Below are 27,626 nucleotides of genomic sequence, written 5' to 3' on the forward strand. Positions count from 1 at the left end.
TGTGCGTGCTTTGTTTATGTGAAATCTGCATTTCCGACCAATTCGTTTCCAAAAATTGGACGGCTGCAAAGACCTAAAATAGATACTGTGCTGGCAGTGGAAACAGAAATGCCAGAAGAGAATGGCCCAAAAGCCGCTTAAACCCAATGCCATGCGTGAAGGAAAATTGAAAGTTTTTGGCTGAAGCATTGTCCACTTCCAGCAAGTAATGCGATAAGGCTGAGAAAACTGAAAAGAGTGTAAAACAAAGGTGAAAAAGGAAAAAAAAACCTCACCGAAAGAGGAACATTAAGATTAGACCAGACAGTTGTGGCTGGCTTTCAATAAGAAAGTTGGTAATGGCCTTGGAAACTGCTCGCATCCTCTTAAGTCCTTTAACTAAACGAATACGTTACTAAAGTTTCTGAATTTTTATATAATCGTAATGTTAATTTGAACATAAAATGTATAAACTTGCTGGTTAATTAATTTAGAATTCAATTTTCAGTTTCCAGGCTTGCACTTTATCGCAATTCATAATTTAATACATTTTATTGAACGATTGATAAAAATTTGTTTTTAAGGCTGGATTGAAATGGGTGCACTTAAAGTTGACGTTACATAAAAAACAAATACATAAACCACTTAGAATGAGGTATTGAAGTTGGATGATGTGAAATAATGTGCGAAAAAAGACCCTTATAGCTTTCAAAGCCATGTGTTTGTATTACATTATGGTACTTCCAGACTCGCAAAAAGTCAAGTACAATATTTTCACGTTGGTAAATAAATTTTGTTGAGAGAACAAAATCATTTAAAGAGGAAAGTGGAAAGTGAAATAACAAAATAGACTTACAACTTAGACTTACCCACAAATTTTAACCACAAAACTAATAACTATTTCTCCCAAGCCAATGTCTCCAAATGTCTTTGGACGTACTCAAAAAATCAGTCAATCAATCGGATCCATCCCGAATCGTTGGCCCGAAATAGCTCTAAATTATTAATCACTTAACACTCTTCATCTTCGAGGGACAACAATGCGGTTGATGATTAGACGGCTTCCAGTCAATTTATAAGGCCAGACAAAGCGGAGATCCCTCGGTCAGAGCAGAATGGCAAAAGGAAACTGAGGCAAGCCGGTGAATACATCTTGGTCAGCAGACAAAAAGCTTTCATTAATTCAATATGCTTACGGGGGAGGTCAACTATCATTAACTAGCGCTGCAGACAAGCATCGTTCTAATGATGAAGACGATGATAACCGATTGGGAGTGGGTGTGCGGGTGTGTGTAAGTGTGTAAGTGTGTAAGTGTGCCAGTGTGTATGTGGAAAGGAATTAGTTTGCATTAAGTATACACAGCAGACGCTGAGCAGGATTTAAGAAGTGAATGTGAGGCAGGACTTATGACTCTCGCTCATTTGGCTGCCGTCGCAGAGTGGCAGAAGCCCTCGGGGAGATTAAGTTCCAGCCCCCCGCCTCCCGAGAGACTGTGTGTGTGTGAAGCATGGAATATTAATTCCTTAAGTAATTCACAACATTTGCAACTAATGTTTGTTAATGAGCTACGCCACATCTCCCCGCATCCTGGCATCCTTAGCCTCCGGTTTCGGCAGTGCCTGAGGTCAAGGCGAGTGCTGCGGGATGTCTGCAGCTTTCCGACTTGTTAAATGCTGGAATTACCAAAGTGGAAAAGTGAAAAGGCCTCTCAATAAGCCCAGCACTCCTCAGGGTGACTGGATGCCCATGACAGCCTCGGTCTCAAAGCCGCACACAAAACACTTAATGAAATAATTATGTAAAGCAAACAACCTGTCGTTATATGCCCACCTTGGCCATCACTTTTGCCGCAGAGACTTGCCTTTGACTTTCATTAATTTGATGATATCCAATCTTAATTATTATGCATTTAATTAGATGGCTTTTGAAGGCGAAAAGCTCTGCACAAAACGTAGTTGGTACTTTAAAGAACATTTTGAAGTGTCTAGAGGCTGGAGTTTTGACTCTACCATTGAGTTAAACGGTTAATCCATGGTCCACATGGGCTCCTTAGCGGGTGGATTGAATCCAGAAGGGATTACTAGCATTGCAACTATGTCACAGCACCTAAACTAGTTTATCGCATGCTAATCAGACCGCTCCTCCATTTGGTATGCAACAAATAGAGGGGAGAACCCAACGCACCAGCAGGTGGGGGCTTGTAAAATAATTTGAAAACACGGCATTAGCGTAATGAAGCATGGAAAAGTGGGAGTGAAAGTAGGTGAAACTGTTGGCAAGCAGGTGAAAAGCGCACATAAATGCCAGAAGTTATGCAAGTCCTTAACTTTCATGAGTATGCCACGCTGACAGACGAGCGTTTTGGGGGTTGGGCGTTGGATGTTGATGAAGGGGGTGGCTGTGGGGTGGGCAAGGTGCCGCCGAAGAAAAACTGTTGTTGCAAATGCAGATTGCACTGGCTGTTGGCTGGGTGCAAGTGCCGTATCACACATGTTTGTCATGTGAATGGCGCTGCCTCAAAGTGTCTGTCTGGATTCAGGTTGAGTGCGAGTTCTCTCACAGAACTTTGCTCCGCACACATACTTACACAGAAACAAATAATACTTCCCTTTGCACTAAATATTTAAGATAGTTTGTATACCCTTCCAGCTATATCAAAATTCTATTATTTTATATATATGTTTTTATGCTTACATGTTTAAAAACGATGAAAAAAAGTCAATAATCAGATTACTTTTTAATTTATTCTCAAGCCATATGCTAATATATATAAGCGAACAAAAAATATAATATGTTTAAAAACAACTAATAATTAATAGTTGAACCGTTTCAATTTAAACTACGTAAAAAAGGAAGAAACGTTTTCTTACATTTGATTCAGATAACTTCAACTCTTACTGAGAGATTTTCTGATAAGTCTATTGACTATATCGACTACATATACTTCACTGCGCTGCAAACTTCTGATTGAATATATAATAATCATAACAAAATACCTTCCAAAATTAAAAAAAAGACAATTTGTTTACTTTGAAACATTTAAGGAGCTGTTTTGACTTTAGACTATACTGATTAGTTATGCAACGATCATTTATTTCAGTGCACTCATATCCTGCCGGAAAGCCTCGTATTCTTATTCAGTGCGTAATCTTCACCTTTTTCACAGTTTTTCCATGCACTTTTATTGCATCCTTTCAGGGCGGGTCCTCGCAGACGGAGCCGCAGGAGCCACAGGAGCTTGTATCGACAAAAGTTGCACCTTGAATTTGCCACTTTATGCCGCGAGTTCCCCGCACTTTGCCGCCAGTTAAGTAGTTGTAAGCTGCATAATGTATTTACGCAAGCACCGGAAATTGGGTGCCACGAGCTGGGTGGCACGGCAGCCATAAAGCCTTGTGGCAGCCATCGTGCTAAACGCGCATAGACAAGTGTGATCCCCTGCGGATGCCGACAGGGACGTGGGATGCGGATGTGGATGTGGATGTGGATGTGGATGTGGATGCGGGCACTCTTTGGTTTCTGCTGGCATATTTTATGGCGCTCTGAATCCAGCTAAATTGCAACAACTCGCTGCTGCGGACCGGATTTGATTAATATGCAACGAGAACGTAGTTCAGCATGTGGCGCTTTAGACTGCCACTCGTATGGCTGAGATTTTAAACTTTTTCGGTCCCAAAAAATGGGTTATAGAAAATTAAGATAAGTAAAAATTAAAAACCTTTCCCTTTAAAATCCCAATTTATAAAAGAATTAAAGCCTTAAAATTCACAGTTTAATTTACCAATTTCCGTTTTTGTAAAACTTCTGTATTAATAAAAACCGAAATGTATTTCTGCTATCCACTGTATATGCAGATGCCGGCAATTTTGGCATTTCTTTGAATGAGAATTGTATGTTAATTTTTTTGTGTAATTGGCCAACATTTAGTTTTTAAAACTGACTCGACACGGCAGATAGGCAAAAAATAGAATGGAAACATAGAATTCTTGCAAAGAGAAAGCAGAAGGATAGGTGGGCTTTGACATTCAGGGAGTTCAGGGCCCAAAACCAGACGCAAACTGGTCCATTTCCTTGCCCTCATTGTCATAATCATCAGCAGTGTAGTCCTCATAGGCAGCCTTGCCAACCGCTACCAGGCAAATTTTGTGCGGCAATATGCAAATTAACTTAAATGTCAACGTTGGTAAAATTTTAAAAACGACAAACGCAGAATTCCATCCGAAAAAGGGTGGCAAAAAGCAGCAATGGAAATTCGTTGGAATTGTGCACCAAATACAGGGACGGGCCAGGAGAGATGGTGACAAACTGCAAACGTCAACCAATTTTTTCCTCTCTACTTTCGTATGTACAGAAGCTGGGAGTGAGTGAAACTCGGTGACAATGATGTTAACTAGAGTGTGAAAACTATGATTGGCTGACAACGAAGGGACAGGGAAGGGGAAAGGGAAAGGGGATAGGAATGGCTCCATATACAGCCTGATTTATGCCATATTCTTGCTCATCTCACCGCGCAGGGGTCGTCACCTGAATCACTCCACTTTTCTCGGCTTGTCAACCACTTTGCGTACGCTTGTTGAAACAAATGCCACAAACGATTTTCATTTTCATTTTGATTTTCTCTCTGCTTACACTTTTCATTTTCCTTTAAGGACCGTCCACCCAGTAAACTCTCATGTTGTGCACTAAATGGCGCCGAAGACCTTTCAAGATGATAATAATTTTTCAAGCTGGCACAATCTAGGTCAGCTAATGGACAATTTTTGTCCTTCATTTGGTAGAAAATGTGGCGCTTCTATCCGCAACTAATTTAAAAAAGAAGAAGATAACTAGCTTGACTAGTTTTTATAATTTTATTTAAGCAAGTAATCATTCATTCCACTATAGAGGAATAAAATGAATTAAAATTAAATATGTAAAGGCATGCTTTAAAACTCACAAAAGGGCATGGTCTGCTGAATTTAATAAGTAATAATCTGAATCCCGACATATAGCTCCCTCTCGGTTGGTTTATGCATGGACACGCCTTCTTCCTGCCCAATAACCACAGAAAATTACTGTGGATTTTATTTCAACAAAAGTTTCCTGCTGGGCCATGTTGGTGGAAATATTTTGACATCCAGTTGGTTTGCCAAGCTTCCCGGTTTTGCATCAGCTTAATACGTTGTTAGTGAGAATAAATTGTGTCTCCTCTTTTATTTTTTGTCCCCCGTTTTTTTCTAGACGCTTCACGGTTGTGTGTGGTTGGTGACAAAGTCATGAATGAATATTTAATAACCATTTCTGCAGTTCGGAGGCGACGTTTGTAATTCTGTGTAAAGTGACTGGAACCTAGAATGATGATAGAATGCATTTTTAGAAAAGGATTTCCTGTATTCTAGCTTGACAAGAATTTAAATAGAAAATTATTTGTTTGGTTGTCCAATGGTTATCAAGTGTGTAAAGTAATACAAATTGATTTCAAAAAATAATCGATTTGAATCCATTGAAGAAATTGTATTTTATTTATTTGTATTTCACTTATTCGTTATGGCTTAAGAATTATTGCAAACACTTCATATCATTTCAATTGATTTTTCATTTCATTTAAATTTTTATTTGCATTTCCATAAAATTTGATGTTGCAAATCAAGTATACGCAACGTTGGAGCAACTCCTTACGGTTCTGTTTATTTAGTTGATTAAGTTTTGGTTTTTCTTTGCTTGGCTGCGTCTAAAATTTTAGTAAGTCTTTTATATACTAACTAATGTTTACATTTAGTTTTTGGCTTGCTTTGGTTATTTATTTGAATGGAACGCAGTAACACCCGCTTATTTACACTGTTATTCAATATTCATTTATCATTATTCTTTATGCATATAAATGGATTTTAGGTCTTAAGAAATCAGGAGTATTCATACATATACCTGAAGTTATACATACATATTTACAATTTATAGCTCAAGGAAACCAAAGAAATTTTAAGATAATTTATTTCTCGTTAAGTCGTCATTGCGCTAATGAGTCGAACTATTAGATTTAATTCCATAAAACTTCCTTCAAAAGCAGATGCCTGTGCATTTTTTTGTGATTTCTATTTGAAATCTCAATCCTTCCAAATTCTTTGTGAATTATTAACTTATATATGATACAACCATGGCAGATTCCAATTGATAAACAGAAGGAAAATGTTCTTATCTTTTAAAGGCGAGTTCTGTGCATTCTATTTACACAATTCTTGCAACGTTTTAATCAAAATATACGATATGCCGGAACATAAGCTTGACTTCTAATATTAATTTACACTCAGATGGAGAAGAAACATAAATCGAGTATGTTTATTAAAATATTTAATGGATGTAGTCCTGTATATATTGCCTTCATGATGGGTGTCCTCCTTCCTCTGTGATAATATGTTTTTAAATCGAGTAAAATCTTATTTTGTAGCCCCATTTATAGCGTAAAATCCAAGGAACCAGGCGAGAGCCTGAGGGCAACTCAAGTTTTGTCCTCTGACACTTTGGTGGCACTAATTGAGCTGCTGTCTCTGATGAAGCCGACCCCTGATTTGGGTCCTGCACCGCCTGCTCCTCCTGCTGCTCCTCCTCCTGCAGGTCCTGCGCCCGATGTCCTTGCGGTGGCTCTGCTGGCATTCGGCTGGCAGATGTCCCTGGCCAGTGCAAATTTAATAATCCACAAAAGCGTCAGAAGCGTTGAAACATTCCGCCAGTGCAAATAGCCGTGACATCCAATTAGCGCACTCCAGCTGACACTGCCCGACTTAATGGCCGAGGCGGAATATTCACCTGCCGATCAGAACGGAGTGGAACAAGTTATTTGAGAGCACAGAATGTTGCGGTTTTTTGGCGCCGTCACTAATCCCGCCATTGGGGCAAAAAATATTCAATAATGACTCTGCAATCCGCCCAATTTCCCAAACTCAAAACCCACCCAATCCGCAGCTATCACAATCAATTTTGACTAAAAATGAAATCCACCCAGACCCGACTCCACTTCGGCTCAACTCGTCCACGTTCGATTGGATAAATAAAGTGGTCATTGTAATTAAATATTTCTATTCAAAAATTGAACACCAAACATGAGTGGGTGTCCGTGCGAATGCATGCGGTTTATGTACGCTCGTGTGGGCGAATCGCGAATTTTATGTATGGCTAATACAGCTGATGGATTTTTGCGGCATCCGCGTGAAATGCGCACACAGCAAATATTGAAACTGCATTAAACTGAAAACACCTGATCCCACAGGCACCTAATTAGAGCCAAATTTTCATTGTCAGGAAAAGCAAAATTAAATAATGACTTAAAGGCTAAACTTCAAATTATAGTTACACATAAATTTCATTAGGCTTCATAAAAAGTTAAGTCAACCTAAGCCCATGAAGATTATTAAATTTCTCTTTCGACTCCTTCGAAGTTCTCATGTCAGTATGGAGTCTGCAAGCTAACCACAATTAAGCCAAACTAATTATGAGTTTCGCAGCACTGGCTTTTCCTTTTCCCTCCCGGTATCAATTACCATAACCACTGCATTTTCCCGACGGCAACGGTAACAAAATCATGCGAGTCATCAGAAAACGAGCCTAAAACGAGCTGTGGTCTGCGGAATCATTTATGCAATGTGGGGGCAGCTTGTCGAATATATCTATGAAATTACTTATTTAAAATAATTAAACTTGAATAAATTTAAAAGCCAACCGCACGCTGACATTGCCACTTCACAAAGCGCAGGGCCGAGTGCGAATGAATAAGCAAATTAATTATGCCACCGAGGGGGCAGGGCTAGGGCCAGGCTAGCTGATTTAATAAATCACAGAGAAGAGCGCAATTAAAATAAAAATCCCTGAATAAATAAATGATAATATCATTAAGTTATTAATAATCATTTGTCATGACACAACGCTGCGCCAACAGCATCGAAAATTGTTATATGCCACAACAATTGTGCCGCAGAAATGGCATTAAGTTTATTAACCTTTTCGCACTTGCACACGATTCGTGGAAAATGTTATTAAAATTATGTAAAAAGCGCAAAGTAGGGACGAAGTGGGCCTCTCTTTCGCCTGAAATTTCATTATTGTCTGGCACTCAGCCAGGCACACACGCGGCCACGCCCACGCATACGCCCACGCCCACATATATCTCTGGAGCATTGCTTTTTATTATCCTCGGCTTTAACATGCTCTCACTCATTTTCCCAGCTTAACAGCAACAAAAAACTCGTGGCAAGTGCCCTGTAAGCCTTTCTTTTATCTGCGTCAATTAGTCGAATATTAAAAATACATTAATTCCTTGTTATAAATGATGTTTGCTCTGGCCCCACATTGCAGCCATTTCACAGCAAATTAAATTGTGAATTTAATTTTAAAATCCCGGCACAAATTCTTTGACAATTGTTTGCCCTTTCTGACCTAGACACAAGCACCACTCGACGGCACCACGGCTTCCAGCCCGTAAAGTTGCCCGCAGACAGGTCGGCATTTTTATGGCCATTATTTGTAGCCCGACAATCGTCACTCCGTCCCCGGCCTGCGACAAACTTGTACCTGTCTGCCCCAAAATCCTGCTGCGAGTCCTTGTCCCCCGTCAGGTGTCATCAGTCACAATCGCTCGGCATTTGTTTTGCCGGATCTCGGGCGAGTGTGAGTTAACACTCGGCACTGTCGAACCGTATTGTCAGCTGCTGGAGTGCCTTTAAGTAGCGTGCTCCAAACGGAAAACGACAGGCTACAAATAGCAGTCAAACACAAACACAGGCCCCGACGAGCACATGTCGGAGTTGACAGCCGGGAACAGGAACTGGATCGGCAATAGGAACGACAACATTGCCTGCGGGAGTGATGGACAAACGATTTAAATGCAATCCGAAATTTGTGGCACCCAGCACACACGGGAAAAATACACAAATTTTCAACTGATTGCATCATTCCACAACTAAAAATAGGTTTCAAAGAGAATTGCGAAAGTTATGGTGTTTATATTATTAGTGGAAATTAACTTTTTGTTCGGAAACGAAATTAAATGTTGTTATTAAAAGGTAATTAAAACGCATTGGAGTGATGTGAACATTTTTGGAAAAAAGTTTACTGCGCATGGTAATACCTAATACTTTGTTATTGCTCATAAAATAAATCTGACCAGATGACCAATATTTCAATTAAGAGCCACGGAAAATGTTTATATGGTATAGTTTTTTTCTAGGTGTAAGCCAACTGAGAGGCAAACAGAGCAGGGTGAGATGGAAAACTGGACAGATAGATAACCATTACGTAGCGACATTTATAGGTCAGTCATCGTAGTCTCCAGCATCTCTGTCATTGTTGTAGGCGTCCTTGGTCCTCGGACTCAACAGTGTCCATGTTGCCCGGCGGACATTGAGCAAATAACGCAATTGTGGCCATTTCGAGATAACAATAAAACTGCAACTGTTCCTTTGGTCGTCTCGACTCTTTTGGTTTGGTTTTTGGTTTCATTTCGTTTCGTTTCGCTGCCATTGTGTTTGCCATCGTTGAAAATTGTGTAAACAAAATGAAAACCTCTCAAATGGCTAGAACAGTGGTTGCTGGGGATTAAAAAGCGGAAACAAACAAATTTGTTAAATTTTCTGAGTTTCGGCCGCTTTTGTTGTCAAACTTTCGGTTTCTGGTAAGTTGAATTTACAATCATAATTGGTGAAACTGATTTCGGAGTTGCTGGCCTCACTGTGCGGTTATTTCGCGAAAATCAAAAGTCGAACCAAACACAAACGCATCCGAATAAAATTCAATTAAGCTAAATGAAAACTTAATTCAATTGCCCTGCCGTACAGACAGACAAACAGTTAAAGCCGCCCCGCCAACGACCTCACCGCCACCACCCACTCAGCCACCCGCCCGTTTACACCCCCTCCCCCTCACCGTTCAGCACGTGGAGCACGATGGTGCGGGGCGCACTGTTCGAGGGGCTGCACGTGTAGTTGCCGGAATCCAGTTTGACTACGGCCGGAATGATGAGAGAAGCCGTCTGCAATGATAAAATAAGAGCACACTCAGACAGAAGCACGCATATATGGGTACAGGTACAGTCAGGCCTCGATAATTCTAGCCACATATATTATAAACTATTTAGTCTTTATAAAAGGATTTATTTATCATTCAGTCGATCATTTAATACAGTCGACTGAAATCATTTTGCCGTGTTTTAAATCTTGATTCGTCTTCGAAGACAAACAAAAAATTGAATAATTTTTTTATTAAAGTAAAGATTAAAAAACGTTAATAAATTGTGAATATTTGAAATCATCGCGTCATGTTTAAAACCATTAAAGCGATTTGGTCTAAAAAAACCTTACTTCAGTTTTAAGAGGCAACCAAATTATTTTTAAATTGATTTTAGTGGGGGTTATACATGTTTAACTGTATTTCTATAGGGAAATATTATCGCCCTGCCGAGACTGACGACAGACGAGATCGAGTGTGGCAGGCGTGAACTGCTGGGGCCATAATAAAAATTATAATTTGACAAACGTTGACAATAAGAATTTAATATAAATTATTTTACCTGCCTCACTTTCGCGCCAATTTGCGTAATGAAAAGGCATTTAATGGGGGCGTTTTGCAGGGAGAAAATTGGGAGACGTAGAGGGGCGGAATGCGGTAAGCCACTTACTGTTATCTGCTTAATGAAACTGCTGCTTGGCAGCATGGTTGTTGTCGTTGTGGCGGCAGTTGTTGCTGCCGCCTCCGATGTTGTCAGCCAGGTGGTTGTTGCCGTGGAGTCACCTGTCGCAACAGTTGCTGCTGCAGTTGTTGCTGCTGCTGCGGCTGCCGAGGATGCTGCAGTGGCCGAGGAGTGGAGCTGTGTGCCTGCTCCTGCCGTCGTCCCAGAAGTCGAAGATGTGGCATCCACCTCGGCGACCAGCTGAGCTGTTGATGTCTCAGTGACAAAAGCCACTCCTGCCCCTGCCACATCATTCTGGGCGATGGCATCTAAGATATATGAACGTGTTATGGTTACTAAACCATTAAGCGACTCCGAGGATGTTGGTCCTGTCGTTGATCCTGCGGCTGTTGTCGATGGTGTTGCTGCCGTGGTGGTGGTGGTGGTGGTGGTTGTCGTAGTGGTGGTTGTCGTGGTCGGCACTTCCGCTGGCAGATCGATGCGTTCAATTTCCGTACGCCAACCGCGACGATTATGCAAATAGATTTGCTTCTGATTGTAAAACCAATTAATGAAAAGCGGCGGCTCCAGAGCCTGGCTAATTATGCAACGCAATTTCACTTGACTTCCGGCTTTCACATGTCGCGTTGACTCGCCAATTAATTCGGTTTTCGGCTCTGCAAAGAGGAGGGAGAAAGTGAATTGGATGTAGTCAGTGCAGGTTCTCACACACATTTCCCGAGTTTGCCTTCGAAAGTGCAACGGTCATTGATTTATTGTCTCTGCCATTGCAGATTTATAGGTGTGGTCAGGGATTTGAGTTTGAGTTTGGGTTTTGATTTTGGCATCGGTTTCGGCGGCTGAAGGCCAATGGGTCAGTGGATTGTTTGAGCAGTGAATTAGAGAGTCTGGGAATGGATTAGCCTAGAATATGCATTACTCTTGCTTTTCAATTTGTGCAGGGGCTATATAACTTAAAAGAAAGAACGTTTTTGCTGCTCACATACATACTCTTTGTTAAATTTCAATGTGGAATAAATTTATATTAAATATGACAATTTTTATTTTAAATATTCGGCGTTGCTTAAGAATATCTAAATTTGTCAAAAGACCATAAACAAAAAAACTATTTTTGTGGGCTACAAAGACTTCGGTCTATGCGACCTGAATGAATATAAACTACTTTATCTGTACCTTTAAGTAATTAACATAAAATAACCAAGCCCAGTTCCAAAAATGCATAGTATAGGTAGGTGCTCCTTCTTGCTCCTTCTCCGTCAAATTAAACATAAGTAAGTTCAAATATAGTTCAACAGGGAAACCACTTCATTAGACTTATTCAACCACTCCTTATGTGCCCCAATAGGTAGGCTGCAAAAGTCCAGCTTAGCATCCATACTCACCCACAATCCTTAGATGGACAATGGCACTGGCCTTGGGCTCCGTGGACACCTGGCACTCGTAGGTGCCCTCGTCCTTGAGCTGCACGTACTTGATCTGGAGCGACCAACGTTCGGGATTCGGGGAGAAGACTGACTGGAAGCGCTGATCCGCGATGAAGGTGGTCTGGTCCACAGTGAGGATATGGCCGTCCCTCATCCGCAGCCAGGATATCGGCTTTTTCACCAGCTGCTTGACCTGCCCAAATGAGACAGCAAGTTTACTTTCAATTATCGGGAATTCATACCAATTGGGGGCTTCAATTTTTAAAATTAATTCAATTATCCCCGCACAAAAAGCAATTCAAACAGTAAATCCCAGCTCTCCGACCCTGGAGATTGGTCAGTGTGATGATGATGATGTCAGCAGAACTTTGCCTTGTTTGCGTTGCCCTACCTCAATTGTATATACTTTGGTAAACTTTACGGGGGGAATTCGGTGAAAGGGGGTCGGGATCCCTGGCAGGGCGGTAAACAATCACGATAACAAAACGACGATTCATTTCTGTCAATAATGGCAATAATAATTTAGTGGCAATTTGCCCAGGCAGCCTCAGAGCAGCAAAAACAAAATAATACACATTAAATTGCCAGTCATCGATACGGAAGTGCCCTGAAATCCTCCACCCACCATCAGGTATATATCTCAATATTTAAATATGGATTCACAACAACTGGCATGCCTTCCTCTAATTACAGTGGCCTAGAACAAATAGCCAACCAGTTGAGCGGGGCAAACTTAACTCTCAGTTCAACCATAGTCCTCGAAGACAACTCCCCCGTTCTCTCAGTGTTTTATTATTGGAGGGGAACTATTGTGGTAACTGGCCGAACGAAGGCGTCGTGACAGAGGCAAATGACTGCCTTTGAACCACTGTCATCAACTACATTGTCGGTGTCAGGGCCCAGACAACGAGGAACTCAAAGGACCAAGGCGACGACGACAACGTCATGATTAGATACTATAATCATTTGCGTTTTATGTGCTTGTTGTTGCCGCCATTGTTGTTGTGAACGTCGCCAAGGAAGTGGAGGCGACGAAGCCCCACGGACACCCAGTCGAGCTGTTATTGTCGGTTGAGCACGTGCTGTCAGAAAGCATCTCCTTTAAATGAATATGATCATCTCCGCTGCGTCGACAAATCAACTCAATGGAGTGGAGTGCTTGGACACCTGCAGGGGGAGAACGCAATCATTACGAAAATCCCATATTTTGTCTTTTAAAATGATTTGATTCCTTGGAAATTTATTCAACATTGGCGACTATTTAAACTGTCTTAAGTTTGATTCAAAGCATTCCGTTAACGAGCCATGTTCGAACCTTTTGAGTTTCTCATAATGGTTCGCATTAGGCTATGTACTTAAACATATACCTGTTCTTAAGTCTCTAGTGTCTTTAAACCTTAATTTTTTGTTTAAGCAAATGGTGTTTCTTGTCTTCGAAGTAAAACTTTGCTATTTTCTTTCCCCTGTTTGTAGTTATATTAAAAACTCTCTAAGATAATAATAATAATTTTTATAGCTACAAGGGCTCTTACAATTTTGCCTTAATATTTCGCATACCTTTTTAAGAGCTGATTGACGGGTATTGTATGCTCTCCTTCTGGCTTAAAATCGGAAGTAAGCTTTTAATCTATCTAGCTGCCTTTATTGAATACCATAATTTAACGCATTACCTATAGATGCGTGACACATTCATTGGCAGGCCCGTTTAATTAATAACTTCCCAGTGGATACATGAGAATGCAGAATTTAAGTATAAAATGATTTGCCCAGATAACTGAAAAAATCGAAAAAGTCTTCGATGGAAGCCACTGTGCGGTGTGGGAGTTTATTAAATTGCGCCACGGTCTCCGCCAGGAGTGTCCTGGCTCTAAGGACATTATTATCGGGCTGAGCATCGACATTATACTCGGTATTAAGTGAAGATGCTTATCCAGTGAGGCCGATGAGCTTGGGCAGGCAGCCAAGTCAGGACTTCGAGTACGTGGCAAGTGAAAGTAGGTCTCCTGCCGCTTCGGCTCCTTTGTCCTTGCGGCTGACAAATATCCCTGTGTGGCCTGACTTCGGTTCGAACAGGTTCCTGCCTGGCAATAGCTAATTTAAATTTTCCCTGCCTGTGTAGGTTGCGTTTAATTCCGCCGTAAAGTGATGGCCCGTCCGCACTTATCACGATGCCCGAGTGTTTGCCGCTTAAATATTGTTAATTAGTTTTAGCCGCAGTTCAAACTCCCCGAAAACTGTGTCACATCGCCTCCTCGAAGCGGGTTATCCGGGTCCAAAGTCTGGCAAGTGCCATATCCTCATCCACTTCCTCTTCGCGATGGGTTTTATGTTCCCCCGACTGTCGTCATTACCCACTACAGATTGAGAATCCGCGTGAGCATCGTTTTCCATCACAGTCGAGCAGACAACAAAGTTTGCTCATAACATTGCGAATTTTCGTCTAAACTTGTTTGCAAATAATTTCTTTTATTTTGTTGATTCTTCTCTGTCTTCTGTGCCGCGTCTTCCTCTTTCTTTTCACACAACAATACACCTCAAAGTGCCTGCTTTCATATCTTCACCAAAATAACACAGCGCAACAAAAAAATACAAAAATGAGGGAAAACTTTTCGCTTAGTTGCCGAAAAAAAGCAAGAAAGGAATGACAGCGAAAATGGAGGGGAGAGTCTGTCGATTCTGGGTAAAAAATATTCAAGTGCTTGCAGGCAAAGCATTTTTGTGGCTTTCCCCCTGCACAAATTTCGGATCCCTTTCAAGCTCCTTGTAACCCCCCAATTCGTTATCCTTCAGCTGCTTTCTTTGTGACGCCCAAGGTCTCAAAATGTATTATTAATTGATTAGGTTTAAGCAGATTTGAAGATTATTCCGGGCATATAAATATACAAGATGCGCTGTGCCAACAGCCAAAAGCGAATATGGGATATCGGAGATTGTGTATATGTACTGAAATTATCTGATAAATATTTTATAGTAGATTGTTTTTCCAATTTGAGCAGGGAAGGTTGACGATTGAGGAAACATTTAGCCGGCAGGGAGGTTGCATATTTATGAAAGCTGAAATCGAATCGCATTACTATTAAACTTAAAATTTTTCTAAAATATAAAATTATATTTTGCCTTTTTTGTTAATAGGTATAAACAGAAACTTAACATTTTTGTTTATTTAGGCCTCTGAATATGTTAAAAGAAATTCGATTTAAAAAAATCCCTTTTCCTGATGTATTATTCTTGGAATGTAATGGCCAAAGCTAATGAATACTTTAAACTCATGCCCTCTGTAAGGCATTTACTTTTAGTAAATTTGAACTGATTTGAATAAATAAAAAATGTTTTTAATTTAATTTACTAAAAGAAATGCAAGGAATGATACCAGCAAATTAGAAAAATAATTAATTAAATGTAGCTGTTCAAAGGTAAGTAAATATAACCCTTCACGCCCACGCCTGCTGCTCAGCTGCATCTTTTAATTAACTCGACACCACATCCTTCCGCCGCTTTTCCTTTCAGTTCAGATCCTTTGAATAGGCATCTCAAGGGAGTATGTTCGCTTCTGCGTTTGTGCATCTGCAGCCGTCAGTTGGGCGGAATATTTATTCCTGCAACTTTAAGTTCTGCTGCACGGTTCAGCAGTAATTTCCTGTCCAAACAGTAACCAGTAAATAGTAACTCTGGCAGTGGCAGCGATAGAATCCAGCAGCGCCAATTATAATTTGCAATGCGAAACGCGGATACGCGGATGTGCGGATGTGCGGATGCACCACGCGGATGCTGCAGGCACAGCGCCAAGGAGCGATGGGTAACTAAGTTATTAGCGGATGCCGGGACACTCGACCTCTCTCACTCCCCTCTATTTGTGCGTACATAAATATATACTTATGTACTAAGCGGATGTGTAAACGTATATAGTGTCAAATATATAGGTCATCGTTTTTCAGCAGCTCCAAACAAAAATGTGTCTCCTTCAGCTCCTTCTGCATCCTACTCTTTGTAAGGGTATATTTCTGATCAACTTCATCATGCGAATCTATGAAGAGGTTTCCTGCTATCTGTTAAATACATTTCTGCGAAACCTAACGATAAAAATCTGAATAAAAAGGTTACTAAAATATATCCCTAAAGAGGATATAAGCTTCAGAACGCAAAAAAAGGTATCTTGTCATATGTGGCGATTTTCTTTGAAAAAATCCTTTTGAGGAAGTTTTGTAGAATACTAAAAAAAATATTTCTTCTATTTAATGTCCCAATCTTTAAGAACCATCTATAATATAATAATAATAATATTCCAAATTAATTTCGCGCTGAACTTATTAAAATCTATCTTTCTTTATTTATGTAAACTATAACGATTATTTTGAACATCCCCAATTTGTAGCCTAATACTTATAGTTTTCCAAATTTTAAAACTGTACGCAAGTGTATTCATCTGCTTATGTATGCCCTTTGGCTAGGGCGCGGCATCGACATCAGCATTGGCAATTTCCGGTTTTGTTTTCGCTCAGTTCCGACAGCGGCCAGCGTAAATTAGTTCAAAGCTCTAAAATGGCGAAAAAAGGAGAGCGGAAGTCGGGCCAATCGATGCCACATCCCCCGGGTTCCATTTCCTCCGCCGCCCGTCAGCCCCTTTGTTGGAGAACTGATTCAACCAAGTAGGCACTCAGTATCTGCTTATTATAAATTATCAATGATTAATAAAATGCTTTTGTAAATATTTGCACTGCCAACAATTTGCCGTAGAACTTCTCTCTGATGGATTGCTCGGTAAACAAAGGAGCATGAAAGAGTTTGCTTGAATTGGCTGATTGAATTTCCAGGAAATTTTCATGCCATTTCTACCTCGAATTCCCCCCAATTGTGCCTTCCAGAGTTTTGTGTGTTCATGAGTTGGCTTGGCAGCATTCCCATTTCTCCATTCTGGTTTCAACAGTGGAACATGATCAGGTCCTCTGCCTAATTAAAGGGACCGCCGACAACAGGCACACACGAAAAAAGGTGAATGACTATATTTTTTAGTCGATAACAATGCTGTTCCTAGTATCCTATACTATTAAATTGCATACTTGAGTTACACAAAATGTTAACACAAGCAAAAAGTTTTGAATTTAAGACTTCCCAAGCTAGAACTAAAATCAGATAATGTAAATGTAATATCAATTGTACGACAGGTATACAAAAGTAAATGAAGATAGACTAGAAACAATAACCACTGCGGCTATTTATCAGTCATCATTCATTAAATCAAGCAACATTAAGTATTAAATTGCATACTTGAGTTACACAAAATGTTAATACAAGCATAAAGTTTTGAATTTAGCTGGAACTAAAATCAGATAATTTAAATATAATATCAATTGTATGACAGGTATACAAATGAAGAAACAATAACCACTGCGGCTATTTATCAGTCATCATTCATTGAACCAAGAAACAATTCCCTGCTTTCTTTTTGGAGATACGGGCTTAATCAATACCAGCTTTCTGGACTTAGTCATTTGAAAATAAATAATATCTCTGGGTGTATTTAACAACATGTGCCTGCAGAAACATTTTTACTTGTAAATACTTTGTTCGTTTAAGCTGAGTTACTGGATTGATCCAATTAAATTCACATTTTTGTCTTTGATAAGGGGGAATGAAATGTATTCAGAGTAGGGAGCTATTTTCCGCTCGGTGTAGCTGCTCAACTTACATTGCACGGCAGATAGGCATGGGTGCCGGCCTGGCTAATTATTGTCTGGTAATCATCTATTGTTGGCGGTGGCTTCAGCGTTGTTGTTGCCACCGGTCGACGGGTTGTTCGCCTCGTTGTTGTTGTTGGCGTCGTTGTGGCAGGCTCTGTGGTTGTTGCTGTTGCTGGTGCGGTGGCGGTGGCGGTGGCATCGACAGAAGTTGCATTCAACGCAGTCGAAGCTGCCGCTCCTGCAGATGTGGCGTTGTCCTGCGTGATTCTGTAGCTGTGCTGCTCCTGGATATTCCGATTGCTCATAATCAGATTCGCCTCGAGGGCAGCGGTCAGCCGCTGATCGCCATTGTTGCTAATGTTATTAATGGCGACATTGTTGGGGGAGCGATTCGAGGACGAGGCTGCATCCAAAGCTGCAGCCATTGTTGGCCCAAATGCGCCGGCTTTGTCCGCCGCCTGGGCCATTTGCGTTGTCGCCGGAATTAATGCCTCGCGCCTTGATTGAGTCCTTTGAAATGCTCGCCCATTTGTTCCGTTGCTGTTTAATATTGATGTCTCCTCCGACTGCCCTCTGATGGCTGGATAATGGGAGAAAAAAAGGAAAATGAATAGGTTGTGAGTGGAAATTAATGACTAAGTGTTTTGTTTTCTGTCCGCTGTCCCCCCCAGCGGCTTAGATATATATTTCAAATGCCATGATCCCCATTTATCTGGAATACTCGTTACGACAATTAAAACGATTTACGGCCCCGACAGTTTTGTTCAATAAATTAATCTTCATTTTTCGGCTGCCCACCTAAGCCCAAAATGGGCAAAGTTAGAGTTGAGTTTCGGAGCAAGAGAAATTAATTAGCTAATTACGAACTTGAATTGATTTGCATGTACTTGGAGTGGAGTGGCGCTTTCAATGACAGGAAAGTTTTAAGAAGTATTTGGCCTACTAAGAGCTGATAATTGCTTTTACACTGCTGTTTGGAAGCCTTGGCAACTCATAAGGCGATAACTGTTGAAAGTGGAGAAATCTGGGCCACGCCCCTACACCTGAAATCGCAATAATATATATACGAAAATCGACAATAAATTATACGACTTTGACGCACGAGTCGAAAGCTTTTGGGACTTCCCCGGATGCAGATTGCTGGCTGCAGCTTCCCATACACATGCAACGCGTAAATTTTCCAAATTGGCGCCATAAATTTCGCTCGAAACTTTTCGAAAGTCAAAGATAGAAACAGCCAGTGAAAGCGAAAGGAAAAGTGCGTGGGTGGGCTTTGGGTTCGAAAAATACTTGGCAGTATGTTGATAAAAAAGTCAGCCAAAGGTTGGCAATAACTTCTTCCACTTTGATGTAAATTGAATGAAACTTTTTAGCCTGTACTCACAGGGTAACAAGTGTATAATCTTATTGTAAAAGTGAAAAGAAAGGGATGGGAAGAATAAAGCGAGGAAATTACTTTAGTCAGTTGTTTTTAATCTAAAGAAGCGAATCGTGGGCTTAAAGCCCTAAATAAAGGCATTACATGCTAACAAAATTCATTAAACACCGGGGATATTTAAGTCGGTCCACTTTACATACTCCTTCTTGATGTATTGCCAATGCACAGCAGAGTGTGTGTAACTTGGTCTTAATTAACTAATGAATAGGGATCACACAGATACACAGAGAGAAATGGGAGCCATCAAGTGCTCTTCGACAGCCATCGAACCTCGAGTGGAAAGAGCAAAGCAGCGAGAGGTCGATGATTCCGGCATTTTCCTAATCAAGTTCAGCGTGTTTTGCCGGGCACAAAGTAAATGCAAAACTCTGGAAGCCTCTTTTAACGAGTCCTGCCAAGTCGTGCGCGTGTCTGTGTGACTTTCGCTCTGCCTCGGTGTGCGTGTGGGAAAGCGTGCCTGTGCGACAGTGTGTGTGCTTATCATCTTTTATGTTTATGCTTCGTGTACGTGCAATAAAGATAAAGCGATTGCATATAAAAAACTTTTTAATTGCCTGCACTAATGATGCACTGCAGCCAACTTGATTATAATAAAGTTACAAAAATTCCATTTCCCTTCGAGCACAGTGGGCAATGATTTAAAAGGGAGAGCGAAAAGTTTAATTAGGCACCAAGTTGGCTGTTTATTTTTCTTATATTTATTTTTCAAATGCATTCAGACCCATTTGCTTTTAGTTAATATTTTTACAAGAATGTTAAAACTTATGATTTAAATCGTCACCTTAAGTCTTAAGATACAAAAAATGTTGGAACCGATTATATATTCATTCCTTTAAATTAGTTTTAAAACTCTTTTTCTGTTGTACCCCTTGAATAGGTTTAAGTCAAATTTAAAGTCTTTCCTCCATTAACAGTAATTAAACAAAAATTGCCCTCTTTCTTTCCCATTTTTTGGACCACTGTAAGATGCTTCAACTCATTTGCCCGCAAAACATATAAAAACCAACAGCTGCCGTTTTGTGGACCAAGGCACTCGGAAAAGGACGAGGAATTCGGGGCAGTTAGCAGGCGAACAGAAGGGCGTGTCAGCCGGCGATGAAACAAATCAAAACAGCATAAAAAAGTGCAATAAAACAGGCGAATTACTTGGAAGTCCAAGGCACAGTGCCAGTGCAAAGAAAAAATGAAAACAAAATAATAAAGTGAAATTATTATGAAAAAAATTATCATTTAGGGCAGCGCTGCATAGGGGTATTAGGGATGTTTGGGGCAAGGACACGCGACAACTGGCGGGGCCTTCAAAAATTTGCTTAATCTTTCCGCGCCAAAACAAAGTCGCAAACTAAAAAGTTGTAAAAACAGACACGAACACAGCCCCTCTGTCCCATGCCACTGTAAAACCAAATTGTGCGCGAGAGTAAAAAATAAAAATGTAAAAGGGAGACACAAAGGGAAAGGGGAGGAGGGAAATCAAGTCGAGCACTTGATGGAGGATGGAGGAAAACTTGCGTAATGAGCCTGGGTGGGCGGGGAAAAGCGGATGGGGAGAACTCTCACACATAAAATGAGCCTCATCATGCAGAATTTCATTGACTCGGGAACGGGGGAAAAGCTGCTGGGACTGCAAGGAAACTTGAGCTGCCTTACACTAAAATTAACCGAGCAGGCTCTCAAGTCCCTCGGGCATTTTTAGTCGAAAGTGTTTTAATCAAACGCCTCTCTACACTTTCCTCGGCCGGAAGCGAGTTGCGTTCGCCGGAGTCTAAGTTTGTCTGCTGCTGTTATTGTTGCGTAGTTGCTTGTTTTTGTTTGTTCGCTTCCGTTATTGTTATGGCAACAATAACAAAAATAACAAGGAAAAACCAATGCGAAAATTCGCAGCTGAGCGCGGAAATTTTTGCGTCATATTAATTTTGAAGGGTAAAGTTTTTCAGCAGGAATTTGACTTTTATTTTTTAATCCTTTCTTTTGTGATTTGGAAAACTCAAAATTAAGCATGGATGAAATACTCTTCTTTCGAGCATTTGAACTTTAAAATGACAAATATTTCCGGAAAATGCAATAAATGCCATTTTTGACAAGCTTATAAAATTCGCTCCAGAAAGTCACAAATACCAACAAGATTGATTGATGATTGTAAAGTTGCAATCACGTTTTTCTTTAAGCCCTTTGTGTGAAATCTATCAATCTCTATCTTAAAAAGAATTGAATATTAAAATATATTTAAGACGAACTTCAAGCAACACCACACATATTTATTTAAGTTTTTATAGTGCTTTTCGGTTTTACACAATTAATTTTTCAAAAGAAATATTTATACTAACATTTTTTTTTTAGTAAAACCAGTTTAGAATATCGTCTAAAAACATTTATTTAGTATTTTAAAAATATTTTCAATATTTTAACAAGATCCTTAGCAAGAATAACCCATTCGGTTGACGTCAAAACTTGGGACAGATTTGTCTAAATCAAAACAAAGAATCAACCAATTTTAATTTTCCGCGAAACTTTTAATTTTTTCCTTTCTCAAGTCCTGCGTTAAAAAGTAAATATACTATTTTGATTGATTTAAATGTCTACGGTAGAAGTATTGTTTTTAAGATATCAAAGGGAATTCCGCATTTTCACGGACATCCCTTCAATAAAATAAAATAAACATTCGGTGTTCTTATTGTAGACGGGCTAAATCTAAATATATAGGAGCTCGAAAGAAAGTTATTACTGTGGCTGAATAATATACGAGACTTACAAATATAATATTAAGTGCGCCAATTTGCGAAATCTCCTCAATATGTATTTCTTTCAGTGTGCGCCCCTGCGGGCTGACTGATGTCCGGGGCGCGCCTCCGTTGTGTCCGTCTCGGGCTGACAACATTTCGACACTTTTCCTAATTATGATGGGCATGTTGCCGGCATGATGAGGCTAATACTGAGGCTGATGGTGATGATGATGGTGGAAATTGGCTTAACCCCAAGGCGCCCGGCCTCGGTTATGGAGCGCCGTAATCTCTCGCCTCCACCTCGAGTTAACTCGATGCCAGGAGGACTCTCGGCCGGACACTCTCATCAAAATGCCAGCCTAGTTTTCGCCCATAATGATGACAACACAGGCGCAGGAGGATGGGGCCGAAAAGCAGGCCGTAACTTTGTGTAATAATTGTTGTTAAGCGTTTAAGTCGGGCGTGCCACTTTGGCGGCTAACCAAGAGGCATCTCGTGGGAGAATAACCCGAGACTTGAGCAACTTATCGCCACCGCAAGGCTGTACGGCCAAAAAGCCAACAAAAGGGGGCTTTCGAGGGGCGGGGGCAGAACCTGCGGTTGAGTCGGGTCCGTTTTGGGCAGGCCCTTCTGAGTTACTTCACTTTTCGCTACAAGCATTCAATGATGCTCAACTGGGCAGCTGGATTTGATTAAACAAAAGTAAAAAGTTCTTAACTTTTTTTTGCTCTTCCACTTTTCGCTTACCCCAACCGCCCTTCTGCCCCGCTTGTTACCCTGATTGTTGTTATTTCCCGTTCAATTGGCTGAATCTCCTCAAGCGTTTCGTCAATCACTTTCATGGCCAAAAGAATTGAACAGCTTGCGAGAGGGGGCAAAGGGCGAAATAAAAAAGGGGTACGCCGGGGGGTGGATGCCAAAGTTGCGAGCTTTTAACACAATTTAAAGCATCCAGAGGCGCCCCGCCATAGTTCATGCTCTTTCCTCGCCTCTCCAGATATTTCCCCCATCACTCGGCCTTGCTGCAGTTTTTTCCAAACTTTTCTATTGAAAAAACAAAATTCTGATGGGGCAGGTGGGGGGGCACGCAGCGTTTGATCGAGTTTGGTTCATTGATGAAAATGTCGAGAGTCACTTTCGTTATGCTTTAGTTTTAACTTTTAGTTTAGCAATTTCTGCCTTTTCATGTTGCCATTTTGATTTTAATTACCTTTCTCTCTCTTGTTTCCCTCAGTCCATTTTCGGCTTTTATTTTCTGCACATTGTAGCTCAAGGGCTCACTCAAAGGGGTTTTTTAATTCCTTTTTCAAGGGAAAGGTACAAATCGTGGACAATTTGGGAAAACTATTAATTGATGGGAAAAGTTAACCGCTCAAGCGATATAACCGATTGCAATGTTGCTTTCAAGCCACCCTTTAAAAATCGTTTGCATCGTTTGTTTTCGCAAGCCTTAATTACTTTGGTATTATAATTTCAGTTAAAAGTTTGCAACGCTATGAATGAGCTGTATCCGACACTACAAAGTATATATATTCCTAAACAGCATCACCACGGGAGTCGATCTAGCCATGTTCGCATGCCGTCCGTCTGCCCGTTTGTACGCAAACTAATCTCTTAGTTGTAAACGTAGTTTCTACTAAGTCGAAACTTGGCAGATCGGTCGACTATATCATATTGTTCCCAGGCCAGAAAAGGAAATAATATTAAAGCTTCCTTGCTTCTTGACTTATACCAATAAGTTTGTTATATAGCAATTTTTAACGATTTCAGAAAAACAGTTTTGTAAAAATTCGATGACTAAATCATATAGCTTTCATAGAAAAAATCGCGAAATAAATAGGAAAGTAACACGGAATTCTACAGAACTTGGTTGTTTTTAAACGTGTGCAGAAATTCTCACAGGAATAGTTATAATTTACAATTAAATGCATACAATTTACGTTTTAAAAAAATCGGACGACTATATCATATAGCGGGAGATAATGCAAAATCGACATAGCTTCCTTTTTTTTCAACATATTCGCTACACTACATATATAGTAATTATATGAGGTTTCAGCCTTAGATTTTAAATTTTAAAAAAATCAGTCATCTGTTTGACATAATTGCCATAGATACATTTGTTATATGCAGCATCCCAGCTCATGCGCTTTCAATTCTTTCTCTTTTTGTTTAAAACTGAATTTCTTATTTTTATACCCTTGCAGAGGGAATTATATGTTAATAGCTTATAAAATCATGATTGAAAAATTTGTTGCCTGTCGATAAATTCGGCTTGCCGAACTTGGCTTATTTTCTTGTTAATTATGTTTTTATTAACTATTTACTTATTAACTTTACTGTTTTAGTTTTGTACAGTATTTATTGTCTTATATTTGTGTTTAAGTTTTAAGGTTTTAATGATTGATGAACTAAAAGTTTGGAAAAAACCAAATCTAAAATCTACGGCTTAGAAAACAAATTACAGCAGCGTAAGCTGCCATGCAAAAATACCAACATCATTTAAATTGACCCTGACAAACCAAGCAAAAAATTTCGAAGCAAAGCCCCATTCCCTTGCGCACCTTTCCCCTTACCTCAGACAGTCAGCGCTAAAATATGCACAAAGGCCAAGGATGTACGGTAGCAAATGCCTTAAATTCGCCCACAAAATGCTTTTAAGCCGCGCATATCAAATTGTTTTCCATGAAAACATGAGAAAAAGATTCGGGAAAGGGCGGAGGAATGGGGAGCAAGTCATTTAATATGCGACAAATGTATCGTGAGAAATAATTTCATATTTGACGCAGCTTACCCGGCAGGCAGATGAGCAGAGCCAGCAGGATCAGGCGCCTCGGCATCTTGGCGAGCTCCATTAAAGTGCCAAGCAAATTGATAATCCTTGCTCCGTGTCGAGTCGAGTCTGGGATTGGACGTGTATCGCGCGTTTCGGTCTCCCGATTCGGTTCCTTGGTTCGCGGTCCTTGGCCAGCTAAGTCCTTTGGCTTTAACTGGGTCACATTGGCTGTCTGCCGGCGCTGGGCCGCTGGAGCCTGTGTAAATTTATCCCTGCCTCGGCGGGGATTCCGCTGTTGTTGGCTGTTGCTCTTGTTAATATCGCGTATACGCCTTGACACGAACTGCTGCAATATCTTCTTCTCCTTCGCGTTGCTGGCGTTTCTTCGGCGCACAAAATCGCAGGGTTAACATATTTTCAAATTGCACTTGCACGGTAAGCTTGTCGGGCCAATCTAAAATAACTAAAAGCTGAAAATGTCGTATGGGAAGCTGAGCGGCAAGAACAACACGTGGCCAATTTTAAATATTCCCACAATGTGCCCGTCGAGCTGGGTCCTATTCTACGCTTGGGGTCTTGTATTCCTAAATTCTCTGGCTCTGGCCCGTGTCCCAGTTTATGGCCGGCGTTTTGCCCGCGTCCTGTTTTTGATATGTTTGTGTAAGTTTTCGCTTGGCTTGGGTAATGTGGGTGCTCTTGGCATTAGTTGCCCAACCAAGGTGTTCCCGTTTTACTCGCCCTTCTCAAAATCCGGCCCGAAAATCACGTTTTTGCTATACGAGTTTACATATTTCTGAACTATTAAAAAATGCCATTGTTAAAGTCAAAAAGAAAGAAATAGTTTGGTAATATTTTTTGAATATCGTTTTTAAATAATTCATTGAGAAGTCTATTAAGATAAGTTACTGTATCTTGTAGAAAATGGAAAAAGTGGGGAAAATAAAAATATGTTAATACTATTTTAAGATTCGTAATTCTTTCTTTTTAAAAACAATAACATGCCAAAATGCTCAAAAGCTTGCGAAATTCTCCTAAATATAAGCTCAAGCATTTTTGGCGAAATGCTGGCGAATAAGGTCCTTGGAACGCAAACATATGTTGTTGTGTAAGCTGGGGCATTCCATTTGGCCAACCTCTGTTGGCATCGCTGGCTCGGTTTCCCAGCTACTGCGGCTGCTTGTGTTACCTCATCTTTCTTTTACGCCCCAGACTATTCGGCATTAACGAAATTTATTTATGCGGGTGTTTAGTGGGGCGTAAAAGGAGTACATATGGCCATCCAGGCGGGCGGACACGCCCATCGGGCCAACTTACGGATGCAGGACACGCGCAGGATGAATTGAAAGGATTCTCGATGGCTAGCCTAGCTGTAGGTGTAGGTAGGTCGGGCTGGCCAGGTCTGGCTGCGAATAATGATTTAAATGCTGTTTTGTCTCTGCCAACAGATGGGCTTGAAGTCGGACCACAGTCGGAGTTTGAGAAATGCCAGGCATACATAAGTAATGGCAGTGGAGTAGGTGGCCCAATGAAGCGTTAACTCAAATGTTAAACAAATGTAATGTTCCGGACGACTGGGTCGTATGCCTCAAGGAGAAGAACGAGTTGGACCTTGGGCCAGAGCGTGGATAACACAAATAATATTAAATTGATTGCACAAACAAAACAGCAGCGGAAGTGTAAATGATTTAACACAATTCCCATTTCTATTCGCATTCCGCATCCTCGACTTTTGACTGCTGTCCGTCTTGGTCTTGCTTTTGGCCATCTGCTGCTCGAACACTCAGACATTTGGCCCCTGCTCGACGACGTGGAAAGCGGGAAATTCCTATGTCTTGTAATTTAGTTTATTTTGATTGCCATTCAATTCCGTAACTGTGTCATTAATTCGTTATTATTTTATATGATTATTTTAATACGATTATTGTGGCAGTTGAAGTTGTCGAAGCAATCGCTACAGCTTAGTTTAGGTCTGGGGTTATAAGTTCTTAAGTTTAATAAAAGTAGTTGTTTTTTATTAGCACTTTCGGAGTTATTAAACGTAATGTACTTTATTTTTAAATATGGTTATTCCAATGATAGTCAATTAAGGTCACGATCGCTAGGATTAGGTGAAACAAAAATTTAACAGAAAATAATAAGAATTAACTGATCTTTCTCCTCAAGCACCGAAAATTACTATTTTTATTATTATAATTTATTTATGTCATTTGGGCATAGTGAACAAAGCGATTTCATTTCTTGAATTATTAAAAGAGTATATTTCTTGTTTTTAGTTTCCATAGTGGTATTTCGTAATTTTCTTTGTTGTCTGGATTATTATAAAATATGTTCACTGAACTGTAATATTTTGATTGCGGCACTTGTCTGATCACCATTATATGTCAAAGATCCCTGCCAATATTAACCATTTATAATTCTCGGTGGAGGCTGTTTGAACTGCGTTCAGCGGCTGTGAAGCGAGATTCGAACCACGCTTGGCACCGGCTAAAAGTAAACTAAGCCAACTGGCGACACCTTAACAGGCCAAAGCAATCGGGCCCGAAGTTGGCCGAAGAGTTCGGCTCGGTGGCGTATACGCAATATGTGGTAACAGCGGAAGAGAACACGATGCTGGCAATGTAAGCGAGAGTTTACTGTTGCACAAATGCTTAAAATCGCGGACTGTTAACTTTGCCGAGTCTGTCAACGAAACAAATGCAATTACACGGGTAAACTGCTCCATTGTTATTGGGCATGTTTTATGCATTGAGCAGTTAGGCAAATTACTCATTTAGATTTTATGTAAATTTCAGTCTGGGAATGCATAAAACCAAAGTAAGACCGACATTATCATTTAAGCCATGTCAATTACAAGACAAAGGGTTGGCGGCAAAAAGAGGCAGCAATCATACCACCGTTTATAGCAGCTTAACAGTGCGATAACATAATTCCTCATTAACGTCGAACCAAAGGCGCC

At 40.5% G+C, this 27,626-nt stretch overlaps 1 protein-coding gene across 3 annotated transcripts; it reads right to left on the reverse strand.

Annotated features, from left to right (window-relative positions):
• Positions 1-5,567: 5,567 nt before the first annotated feature.
• On the reverse strand, positions 5,568-27,150 carry LOC108042300 (mucin-5B). 3 transcript variants are annotated; one of them, XM_044456960.1, is made up of 7 exons: positions 27,076-27,150; positions 24,689-25,133; positions 17,745-18,316; positions 12,017-12,251; positions 10,623-11,290; positions 9,872-9,977; positions 5,568-6,763 (listed from the first exon to the last, which is right to left on the reverse strand). In XM_044456960.1, the coding sequence occupies exons 2-7, from the start codon at positions 24,747-24,749 to the stop codon at positions 6,456-6,458; spliced, it is 1,950 nt and encodes a 649-aa protein (XP_044312895.1). In that variant the 5' UTR covers positions 24,750-25,133; positions 27,076-27,150; the 3' UTR covers positions 5,568-6,455. The 3 variants fall into 3 exon arrangements, with proteins under 3 accessions (XP_044312895.1, XP_044312894.1, XP_044312893.1); XM_044456959.1 differs by having other exon boundaries at positions 24,689-25,140; positions 27,076-27,146; XM_044456958.1 differs by having other exon boundaries at positions 24,689-25,124; positions 27,076-27,143.
• Between the last annotated feature and the right edge of the window lie 476 nt (positions 27,151-27,626).

Source organism: Drosophila rhopaloa, unplaced genomic scaffold, assembly GCF_018152115.1.
Source record: "Drosophila rhopaloa isolate 14029-0021.01 unplaced genomic scaffold, ASM1815211v1 contig_155, whole genome shotgun sequence".
Lineage (NCBI taxonomy): Eukaryota > Metazoa > Arthropoda > Insecta > Diptera > Drosophilidae > Drosophila > Drosophila rhopaloa.